Source organism: Gymnoscopelus microlampas (assembly GCF_963454915.1).
Source record: "Gymnoscopelus microlampas genome assembly, chromosome: 7".
NCBI classification, from domain to species: domain Eukaryota; kingdom Metazoa; phylum Chordata; class Actinopteri; order Myctophiformes; family Myctophidae; genus Gymnoscopelus; species Gymnoscopelus microlampas.
In genome coordinates, this window is record NC_139944.1 from 23,557,622 (window position 1) to 23,570,253 (window position 12,632).

Genomic DNA, 12,632 nt, shown 5'->3' on the forward strand with positions numbered 1-12,632 from the left:
CGTATTGTGGTGAATGTGTCACATGCGTGTGCGTGTGTGTGTGTGTGTTTGTGTGTGTGTGAGAAAAGGACTGGCAGAGGGATTACATGAAATAATGTACAGTATGTATCTTTGTCTGTTTAAATAGGTGCATTGTATACAAGCTGTGTGTACCGTACAGTATGTACATGTGTTTTTGAAGTGTGCCTTTAGTCTCTTTTATTTCTGTGTGTGTGTGTGTGTGTGTGTGTGTGTGTGTGTGTGTGTGTGTGTGTGTGTGTGTGTGTGTGTGTGTGTGTGTGTGTGTGTGTGTGTGTGTGTGTGTGTGTGTGTGTGTGTGTGTGTGTGTGTGTGTGTGTGTGTGTGTGTGTGTGTGTGTGTGTGTGTTTCAGGGGTTCTAAACTGGACGTTGTGGAGGTGTTGTGTTTCAGAGACAGAACGCTTCAGGGAAGCCGCTCTATTCTGCACAGCATTTTCGTCCAGGTCAAACTGCCTCAAATCTCCCTCAATACAGGTAATCCCTACTGTGTGTGTGCGTGTGCGTGCACATGCTTGCAGACACGCTTGCCTTCACACTGCCTTAACTGGCAAGTCATCCTGATCCCATACGTTCTCCCTTTTATTCTTTTATCTGCCTAAAATAATGGATGAAAGCAATTTAAATGGTAATGACAGAACGGACAGCAACAAAGGAGGTAGAGGAGTGAGTTAAGAGGATGAAGGACTGAAGCAAAGACACAGAGCCCACGGGTATCTCTGTGATCTGTAGTGCTTTTTGCTGAGCTGAGGTGTCTTTCTGTATCTCATCCTCCTTTCCTCAGCATGTTTTCATTTTTAATTAATTCTTCAAGGGAAAAAAAAAATCTATTCAGCTCCTCTGTTTCATTTAGTTTTATGTCATGGTATTGTTTTCTGTGAGATAAGCCAATCCATTGCCTTAGTCCAGTTCAACAAAACTAGGTCAAGCTAAGGTGTTTCTGCTCAGAAGGATGAAGTTGCGTTTGTGATGAAAGGAGACAAAAAGTTATACCAGGAAGATGAAAGGTCATGAATCCGATAGTAGTTAATATGTGTTGGTGAAGTTTTTATCAAGCGCCTTCTGTGGTCCGTTTACTGGGTTGCTTGATGATGTCTTTATACAAAAACGGTTTTGTAACAAACTTATTTTTTACAGCGTGGCTATGAATGAGGCTAGCTGTCTATAAGAGGGTCGGGTCGGGTCGGTCTGTAAGTTTCCATTTGTCCGGAGCTAACCTCACAAACCACTGCTGATCAGTGCCAAATTTCTTAGTACGCACATTTTTTCACATAATGATTTACACTTTTTGAAATATTTACCTTAGGGCAGAAATTTCCCCCATTTACACCTGACAATATTAATGCCATATTGCCTTTTCTTTTTAAAACACAGTTTTTGCTACTTCTACTGATTTTGTCCAAACCTCACTCAAATTGGTACCTTATCTCTGTAGTCATGCGATCAAGATGTATATGTAAAAAAAAAAAAGTCCATTACGATATGACCACGATTGGCTTGCAAAGTTGCGGGAGGGGCCGTTTTGCACAACATGGCACTACAAACACCGCTAGGCCGATCGGCGGGAAACTTTGCATGCACACTCCGAGTAGGCCAAGGAAGAATCTCCACCCCAACGTTTTTCTAATCGTCCTGTTACAGCGCCACCGTGAGGCAGATTTTTGCTAAACATATTTTTTGCTATTACAACTACAGATTTTGTCCAAACCCTTACGCAAATCGGTATACATTATTATCTCCGTAGTCAAGTGATCAAGATGTAACTGTCAGATTTCTCATATTCCATTCCGATTGGCTACCCTTGATTCCTTGGATCATGACACAACACATGGTAGGTCCAGTTTGTGCCAGATTATGTTATTGATACGCCAGAAATAAATGATAAAAACTGAATACATCCACATTGATTGTCATTATGGCGTGGCTCTGTAAGAGCTATGTTTGTCTACCACGATGGTTCTCAAAGTGGGTTCTGGGGTGGGGTCCCTGACGAGGTTACAGGGGGTCCCCAGCAAGAATAGTTAATACAGCATCAAAATCTGTTTTTAACCACTTTAACCCTATTGGCTATTTGAAAATAGGCTATCTACAAGCTTGTAGATCTGCTATTTTCGAAAAATCGTGAAGAATCTGAACAACTTGGAATATTTCTGAAACAAAAATCTTGTTAAGGGCTCCCAGGAACAAAATATTTTCAGATGGGGGTCCTTGACATAAAAACGTCTGAGAACCACTGATCTACAACACAATAATTCTCCATATTTGGGCAAGACTGACGTCATCATTAATGTCTGAGATCCAAATAGGAGCCACGCCGTTATAGGACCCTGTGTTGTTTCTCACGGAAAGAGATAAAGTGCTCAGTATTAGAGAATGTTACATTGGATGATTTTCATGTTTAAAGCTAGAAAAGCAACTCTATATCAATCTAATGTATTACCTGCCTCCTACTGTTGTCCCTCCACCGGGTATACAGCAATGTTTCATGGTTGACGTGCTTTTGTCCCCAGAGTGCCCTAAGAGTGTTGGCTGGGAGAAAAACCCTAAGGGGGCTATGGGACCCCGGATGGTCAACCTCAGTGAATGCATGGACCCAAAACGGTAATTCCAGTGATCTAATGATCAGAAATGTTGTATGGATTGGACACATGAGCATTTTCACTCAGTCCCCCCTCGTCTTTTCTCCAGTCTTGCTGAGTCGTCTGTGGACCTGAACCTGAAGTTGATGAGGTGGAGGCTGGTGCCCTCGCTGGATCTGGACAAGGTGGTTCGCACCAAGTGTCTGCTGTTGGGGGCCGGGACCCTGGGATGCAACGTCGCCAGGACTCTCATGGTAAGAGAGGATAGAGGAGTAGATTTATAGAGATATATATTCCTCGTCTCTGTAAGTACGGTAAGAATAAAGGTTTAGCTACTTTACGATGTAGTCTGTTGTGCTCATAGTCATGGCTTTGATGCCTGTAGAACCAGGCTGGAACAAAACCACTCTAAAAGAGCACTTACAGGTGGCTGCAATTTGAAACTGGCCCCTGTAAAAGTCAAAGCCTACCCCCCTCGAACTGTTTACTGTACATATTGTTCTTATTTTTCAAACTGTTTATATGATGTTTTGCATAGTGTTGTATATTTGTCTGTCATTAAATGTTTCGATGAATTGAGGTCAAAGGACCCCAATGGAAACAAGCCATAGGCTTTCTTGGGTTTAAAATCCTCTTGGCAGACCTTGTATTGAACTGTACTTTCCTGTTCTTTTTTTTTTTGCAAACTGCTAATAAAGTATTCAATCAATCAATCAAAGTTGTCATTAACAACCTGGCCAGTCCTGGTTGATGCAGGCCACAAACAGATGTGACACATTAAAAGCTTTTGCTTTCAAATTGAACATTTATTATTAGCTCAGCCAAGGAGGCACATTAGTTTTTGACATATGAGGTATTATGATATATAAGGTAATGCCACAGGATGAAGAAACCAGTTGATTTTGGTGACCGTTTGTCTAGCGTCACCATCAGGCCAAACTTTCAAATGAGCAATCTGGTTTAGGTCTTGGCAGAGGTCTGTTGTTCCACAATATGATAGGGAAACATCAACGCTGCGAACTGTCTGCTGTTTTATTTTGCTGGACTCCCACTAAACAAAAATGGTGCTAAATAGCACTAAAAGTGTTCATTTGGCTAGTATTCATAGGGAAAGCTCTTTTGGTGCTGTATAGCACCTATCTTAAAGGTTCTACTGTATAGAACCTTTGTCAAATGTTGCTATATACTGTAGAACCATTACAGGTCCTCTCATTGAATGACAAAGAACCGCTGAAGAACCATTCATTATTTGTGTGTAGTCCTGAATGTACATTTACTGAACAGTTGATTGTAGGCTGAAAGATTAGTTTTAGTTTTATAATAGCTGATTTCAACATTAATTGAATATTGCAATTAATTGCATATCAATTGTAAAAACACATGGCTTTTGCAGGCTTGGACATTTTCTGGAAAATGTTAAAAATGATTGGCAATGTCTTAGAAAGTTTTTTTTTTTACTGTCATTGCTATTGACAGAGCTAGTTGACGTGGAATAAACGTTAACACAAATTCCTGATTTCATACAGAGGTTCCAAGTGATACCTCTAGCCAAACAAGCCTGGGGACATCACATTCTTTCAAATCTAAAAATGCCACCCAGCTTTAAGGTGGCTCCCCACCAAACTACTACTAGGTCAAAAACTACTACAGATTACTACAGACTGGCAGTTGAACGAAGTCGAGAGATCGTTTGGAAGGTGTGAAAAAAAGTTGCTGAATGCACCTGAGAGCCGACACCAACAGACCGCTACTATGGTGCTAAAAATAGCCTATGGCTTGATGACGTTTTTCAACAACAAACACATAACATGTGCATGCTTAAATCATTTGAGAAATTATAAAGATAACGACTGCACTGCTGGGTGCTTAGGGCATGGGCACAAGGTTATCTGTAGACTATTTTTGTGTATCATATCTTTTATATTTAATGTTACAGTAATTAAAACAATAAACACTGCGTGCCTGCAGCAAGCGGCACATGCATTTACCGCAAGCACTACCTCTGTATTGCATTTTTGAAAGGGTCCCTCCTACCCCTCCTAGCAGCCAACCAGAGAGGTCTACCTCCTCTCTGCCAGCCCGCTACTATCCAACGCCTCCCTACAACACAACACTGTTCGGCAACAGACGCTTTCCAACACTTATGCCGCCAACGTCGGTTTGGTGGCATGGAGAGCTACCTTCATGGCTGGGTGGCTTTTCATTTTGTTTAGACAAAGAAGAATGTGTTCTTTCCTCTTGTGTGGATGTATTTTATAAAACTGTTACTGAAAGGAATTTGCATGGGAAAGAAGTTTATTTTAGGCTGTACCTCAACGTCCTCCTCTCTGTTTATTTTCTCTGTCATTTTCTCTGTTGCAGAGAGCAATCTATGAGTGTGACTTATTGTCTCCGCCAAGCCGACAGGCATGGCGAAGACTATGTTTTGCACCCTGTCCGTCCGTAATTCTGTCTGTGAACAGCTAATCTCCGGCACCATTGGCTTGATGGCAGCGAAACTGTGCACATGCACTCCCTAGATGCCAGAGCAGAACCTCTGCCCCAAATTTTTCACATGGGCCTGTTATAGCGCCACCAGGAGGCCGATTTCTGCAAAAAACAGAACTCCTACAGATTTTGTCCAAAAATCACGCAAATTGGTACACAGTATCTATATAGTCATTAAACAAAACTGGTCTTTCAGATTTTTTTTAATATGATGTTTTGCATAGTAGTTGTATATTTGTCTCTCATTAAATGTTTCGATGAATTGAGTACAAAGGACCCCAATGGAAACAAGCCATAGGCTTTCTTGGGTTTCCATCTTGATTGGCTAAGATTGGCTTCCAAAGTTTGCAAGAGTGCTCCGTTTTGAACAAAATGCCTCAAATCATGAACATCAGGACATTTATCTATCATAGAGCCACTAGGAGGCCGATTACTCCCAAAAATGTTGTCCAAACATCACGCAAATCGATACACATTATCTCTGTAGTCAAGTGATCAAGACGGATCCGTTCAATCTTTCATATTCCATCCTGATTGGCGAATTCCAAACATTTCTGGCCCACAATAACCTACCCTATTAAGATGGTTTATAGTCGGGCCAAACTTTTCACATTTTGTGGGTTTTTGAATGACCAGAATTAATTGGATATTTTCATTTTCAGTAAAATATTAAAGGTACCATTCTAATATTTGTGAATTCTTGATATACCTGATATCAGAGGTTAAAAGTTACAGCAGATATATACTCCGTTTTTGCTTTCAGATAGCATATGATTGATCATTAACAAACCCAGTCTCCCATTCATCTTTTCAACAAAGCAGCATCAGGCTACATATTGGTAGATTAGAAAACTTTAGAACATTCTGGGCTCTAGTTTTAGGATAGTTAACTGGCCATATCAAACTAGCAAACTGACGGGATAGGGCACACAGACCGATAATAAAAAGCCATAAAAGCCAGCGTGTTAATTATGCTCATGTTGTGTATTTCACATAACATGAAATGCACAACATGAGCATAATTAATATATTATATTAATAGAGCCACCTCAGGATCAATATGTAAGTTGAAGTTTATGATATGCTGTCATCTTCCTCTGTTATCCAGGGATGGGGGGTGAGGCAGATCACATTTGTAGACAACGCCAAGATCTCCTACTCCAATCCAGTGAGGCAGCCACTCTATGAGTTTGAGGACTGCCTTGGCGGAGGAAAGTCCAAAGCCATGGCTGCCGTCGACAGACTCGGCAAAATCTTCCCTGGAGTGGTGAGTAGTTAATCTTATCTTGTTGTGTGAGTGGTAAACCTGTGCGCACAATCCATTTGGCTATGGTAGTGCTCTCCTCAGCTTTGAACAGCTGAGGAAAGCACTACCTTTATTTCCACTTGGCCCATGATCATCTTTGTCATCAGAGGTCTTATGTATCTATCTGAGAGGGTGAATAAGGGAGGGAATCAAGTTGTTTTTTTCTCTCCCAATCCCCTCACACACACACACACACACACACACACACACACACACACACACACACACACACACACACACACACACACTCTCTCTCTCACTCCTGCTCCCTTTGTCCCGTCATACAACATCCACTAGTTAGTATATCTTTTTTGAGAACATTTGTTTCAATTTGAGGACATTTCATATTTACACAAAGTTTGTCCAATTTAACCATGGGTAACCGGAGTCCCTCAGGGCTCAATGCTAGTATATTTTCTGTTATTTTGGGGAAAACTTTCGCTGAAAATAGCCGACCGACAAGCTCACAGCTTGAGCTTGTCGATCTGCTAATTTCAGCGAAAGCTTTCTCCACAATACCGATGCTGGGGTTTAAGTGGTTAAGAGTGACCATTTTGTTTGCATAATTTATCTAATCAGTGCAGTTCAGCTGTGGTTTCCTTTAGCTTCTATGTATTTCCAGTTTAGTGGAATCGTGTACCGTGTGGTGGTTTATCTGATAAAATAACATTAGCGTGGAAGCTTACATTCTCATGTATTTGTGGATGAATAGTCTGTAAATGTCGCTTCAGGTTAGTGGTTAGTGTTATTCCCACAGAGTTTTTGGCGGCACAATGTTTACAGGCGGTCTTGTCCTCCTTGTTGTCATATGTGACCAGACGTCAACTCTTCATTTGCGTCCTAGACCTTGCTCTGACATTTCTGTTGTCAATAATGAGACATGCCGGGTGCAATGCAGAATGTTAGCGTCTGGCTAACGAGTGAAGCGAACTGAATGAAATCAAGCCAAAATGGTGCAACTAAAAAAATACAAAGAAAAATAGAAAGGCACTATTTCTGGAAATTGCTTATTTATGTTTATGTATACGTTTATTAAAGGATCCCGATTAGAGACATGAATGAGCTTCTTGTCTCCCTGGGGTCATAAGTGTGGTTGCCCCGGCACGATTTGTGGGTTGCGGCTGCCGGGACCCGAGGAATATGCTGGGAGGAATGGGATTGGAGGCCATGAAACAGGATTGGAGGCCATGAAACATGCGATTCAAATTTGGTGCTGATTGGATCCTGCAAGTGGGCTGTAGCGCCACCATGAGGCCGACTGATGTAATTATTTCATCCAGCATAGGACACGTGACCGTGAACCTCTCCACCAAGTGTGGTATGAATTAAACTATACAACATATCGCTCAGCAAAATGGAAGCACACGATTCCCGATGAAGCCGGTTGATTGTGTGTGCCGCAAAAACTGTGGGAGGAGTAGCGCGGAAAAATGTGGGTTTCTCAAAAAATAAAGAATAAAGTCGCCCAAGTACTATAGTGTGTCGTCCTTCGGGGCAACCACACTAATAATCCTAATGTTATGAAAATGTTCTGCAAACAGTGCAAAGTTCTGCAAACTATTTTTTTCTCATCCTGTAGTGTGTATTTGTAACCGTCACCCGTGCTTGAGTTTGTTTTGATTTTGTTGCCTGCGTGGCCTGCATGTGCGGATGTGGCCGTTGCCGGCGCCTAATACGGCTCTGCTTCTGGGTGGATCAACCTACCTTCACAATGAGATTTGTTCTGATTGGATTTCTTCCCAACTAGTCCCACAAACAAAAAGAGTAGTTCTGTTTGGATTTCTTCTCCATTCGTCCCTCACTAACATTTTCGTCTAGTTTTTATTTGTTGAATTACGTGTCCTCTCTAGTCAATGTACTGTGACGTAGCCACACAATTTGGTGACGCATCCAATTGCAATTGCCATGGGCGGAGCAGAAGATGGCTGAAGTTGAGAGCTAAGGCCAACCCCCTCACATGACCTAATACTGTATAAGCTAAGTGATTGGTTAAAAACCTTAACCTGGGTACACAGACTGAGTGTCGATTAGTCTCACCTCTGATCCCTAGGGGGCGAGACAATAAAGCAATAAAGGTCAGGTTTTGAATGGAATATGATCAGTCGACTGATCTCTGCTTTCCAAATCTTCCTGTAAGGCAGAAAGGGAATTCTGATGCTAATCATTAGATAGACCTTTATTGATCCCAAGAGAAATTCAAGTGTCATGACTTGAATTGCAGTTCCAAATGAATGTCGGTCTTCTCTAGGTTTTTCCTTTTCTTTTCTAAACACTTTCTTCAGGCTGTTCATCATCAATCAACACCTGTGATATTTGCAGGGAGTTTGTGTCAAGATTTGTTATGGAAATCTCAGGTCTGTTGTGTGTTTTCTAGCAGCAATTTATACTACACAGTTACTTGTTCTCCTCTTAGAACTCAGTCGAATAAAGATTAGTTTTGTTCAAAGACATTGTTTGTCTGAATGAATGAATGATTTCATTTGCATTTTTGTGTGTATTCTAGTTTTCAGTAGGATTGGTGGTGCTGCAGCTGCGATAGCCAAACCAAGCAGAAAATTAAGAGTTCTGTTTTTGTTTTGTTTTTGCATATTGATGCTGGCACTCATTACGCTACTTAATTAGGCAGGGTGATGTTTTAGGGAGATATTTCAGTAGATTAGCATAGCAGGCAAACTGTCAGAGCAAGGCTGAGTTTTGGTTCAATAGAATGCATGCTGCAAAGTCACTTGGACAGTGTTCATTAAACACTTTGAAATACATATTCATTGAGCGAGTCATTATGTCTCTGTGTGTTTATGCAGACAGTGCACAGTAGAATGGAATCTGCCATTTGCCCCTAGTAGCGCAAAACCTGGGCTTTTTAGAATCTAAGAGGTCATGATAACTTTGCACTCTGTAACGTGTTTGCATGTGATTAATATTTATTTTGCCTGTAATTGTTCAAAAATGATAACTTGATTAGGCCTATTATGTGCTTCTAGGCCTGGGGAGGCATACAGACTAGGGGTGACAGAATGGCTTGACATATTTCTGCAAATTATGCAGGAATCCAATTCGCGTCCTTAGCGTGTGTGCTTGTGTGTGCATACAGCATGCTCTCCTAATTCTTTTGACACATCGCCTTGGATCCCTATAAACACGTGCATACTGTGGCTTTTTGTTGGTGAAGAATGGCAGGAAAAGTATACCACATAATAGAATGTTCACACCCTCTAGGCTTCTGATGAAACAAACTGAGAACATACTGTAGCCAGCACAGAACTTTCTTCCCGGTGGTGGCCCACTATTTTACACAGTTTAATGCATTTTCCACTGGAATACCAGTACATTGCTGGATAAAGAATTTCCCAAAACTGCAGGTATTGGCAGTGGAGAGTCATTCCGACATTGCCCTCCTTAACGGTTAAAGTAATGCTAGGTAACTTTTTCAATAAAACTAAAGTTAAATTGTATATCTTTTGTGAGTGGCAAATGTTTCACAACACCCACTCCATGAATTTCACCCCCAAAAGCCTTTTATTTATATATTTTCTATTGAACGTGGTCGGGGTTGACTGTCCCGCGAAAATTACGTCATCTGGCCGGAAAATGGAAGCGGAAATGCACCGGTTTCCTGTTTGGCCAGGAACTACTGCACCGGTTTCCTGTTTGGCCAGGAACTACCGCGCTAATAACAAAAAGGAAACTCACGCTGATTTTAACAGATTGTATGATTTGAAGAACGAAAAAAAAAAACAGAAAAAGAAAACACAGCTCACGGTAACTAAAGCTTCACTGGCTAAGAGAAACGATCCACAGATCGTATAAAACAATTAAAAGAACGCTTTTTGAAACACTTCCGTCTTCCGGTGAAAACGAATGGAATTCTGGGTAACGCAGTAATAAACAAATGGCCTACAGTGACGGTAATGACCAGCAGAGGCTGCTAAAAATCGTTTTTTTTTAAATCTGCACTGTACAACTTTAAGTACCGTCATGTGGCTGTTCCCACATTAGATGAATGTAAACGGGTATAGAAAGGAGTTATGCTACTGTACTTGTATAACTCGCATCGTAGTTGTACAATCCAACTCCATGCATGTAAAAGTAATCATTTATCTCATTAAACAGTTTGGCCCCAGTTGTAGGCACCCTTGCTGTGCTTCTCTCTCACACACACACACACTCACATTCTGGAAATGAGTCAGGGCTTTATGGAGGGATTTTCTTTACCACTTGAACCCTACATACTTTGTTGTACATCAAATATCTACAAGGTCACAACGTGTTGCAATGCATGCGACATGTTATGAGCTTGTAGATCTGCTATTTTCGCAGAATGTTTGCTTATTTTGCCAAATCTTTACCTATTTATGCCAAATGTTCACCTTGTCCATGTCCAGAATAGGGACGCTAGGGTTCATGTGGTTAAGGACATTTTTATGCAGGGGCTCTGAAAGTGATTGAGAATGTCCTTCGTACTTTGAATCTCAAGGCAGCATGGAATATCCAAACAGATTCCATGCTGAACTCTGCATGTAAACGTATATAAAATGGAGTGAGAACAGAGAACATCAGAATACACAGCTTTTACACTCGTCTAGCTTTTTCTGGCACTTTGTTTTGACCGCACGACCTGTCCTCTATTCACACGCACACGCACACGCACACACACACACACACACACACACACACACACTTTCCGCCATGCTCTCTCCACCAGTACGAATACAGCGAATCTCTTACACCAACATTGTTTTAGGAAGCATTTTTGTTCGTAGAACAACAGGTTGTGCATAGAACTCATGACAGACACTTTTCATTCACACCCACCGGACTTAAGATTGATACTATGAAGTATACCAGCATTGAAAATTGCTGCCTTTCTCCACAGGATGCCAACATGAAAAATACCAGTCAATTAGCAGGTTTACATGCGAGTGGGTAAGGGTATTTGACCCACTGTCTATCTGACAAGGAAGCTTTAATGTAATTGGCTCTGGAGTTTTCAGCATTGAGGTTGAATCGCTGACCTCGCCAGCTTCACAACCAGTCCCTGATAATTGGTATTTCCCAGTCGTGATGAGACATTGTGTACTGGGAGCTGAGGGTCAGAAGAGAACAAAAACCTGGCACGCTCAACCACTTCCCTCACTTCCTCTCACTGCAGACTCTCAGAAAAGCAGCCCGCCTTCGCTGGCCCTGTCGGCTGGGTGTCATCATTAATCAGTCAGCATCTGTAAGCCCTCTTTTTGACTGTCTGTCAAATGTCTTTCTATATATACCTCCCTGCCTGCTTTCACCTAGACTCACAATTCAGTCTCTAAACTAGACACTGAGGACAATTTCTCAGCTTTCATTGAGTGAGTTAAAAATTATGAAGTTATGCAGATCTCCGGGTCCCTGATAGAAAAGGTGTGATTTCTGACTTCATGTGATCAGCCTGTGACATCAGTCATCTATGAGTCATATTAGCAGCGTAGTTTGTTACTGATTGGTCCAGCAGTTTGTGAGATTATCTTCGGAAAGACACACACACACACACACACACACACACACACACACACACACACACACACACACACACACACACACACACACACACACACACACACACACACACACACACACACACACACGCACGCGCCTCATGCAGAACCAATCCAAAGTCTTACGGTCCTTAATACTGGAGTGGTGACATGATTGGTTTCCAAAGCAGTAGGCATAGGATTGTTAGTGTCCGTTCTTGCCACCATTCTAGCAACTATCTTGCTAGAATGTCTCCAGACAATCAGCAGTAGGTGGACATCTCCAATTGTCTGGCGAATGGCAATCTGGGAACCCATTCATTTAAAAAAAAAGATAGAAAACGGTACAAATATAAACTTTGTTTTTGCTTCTGGGAGCAACACCACATTTTTGGTCTAGAGACAGGAACTCGGTTTGGCTCCTCTCCTTTCATAGTCCACTGCCTCCCAGGTCTTTCTGTGTTTATTCCTACTAACAACGGCGGCCATAGCTGAGTGGTTAGTGAGCCCGCCTAGGGAGCCAGAGGCCCTGGTTGCCCCAGGTTCGATTCCAGGCCAGGCCAGCATATGTGTCGATGAAATGAAATTTGTCCCTGAGCAAGACTCTTAACCCCTAATTGCTCACAGGTTCTCATTGGAAACAAGACCGCAAGGACTTTCATGAACATGAAAGGAATTATCCTTAACACTAAATGTTTAAGGCAGCGGTGCTGACAGATTCTGCTGTTAGCATCCAA

At 41.8% G+C, this 12,632-nt stretch overlaps 1 protein-coding gene across 2 annotated transcripts in view; it reads left to right on the forward strand.

Annotated features, from left to right (window-relative positions):
- The window catches only part of atg7 (ATG7 autophagy related 7 homolog), a 107,172-nt gene that overhangs the window by 13,236 nt on the left and 81,304 nt on the right, over window positions 1–12,632 (forward strand). For both annotated transcript variants that reach the window (XM_084062119.1, XM_084062120.1), the window contains exons 9-12: window positions 372–493; window positions 2,527–2,617; window positions 2,705–2,849; window positions 6,191–6,349. In XM_084062119.1, coding sequence (XP_083918245.1) covers window positions 372–493; window positions 2,527–2,617; window positions 2,705–2,849; window positions 6,191–6,349 — 517 coding nt within the window. The remainder of the gene's footprint in view (window positions 1–371; window positions 494–2,526; window positions 2,618–2,704; window positions 2,850–6,190; window positions 6,350–12,632) is intronic.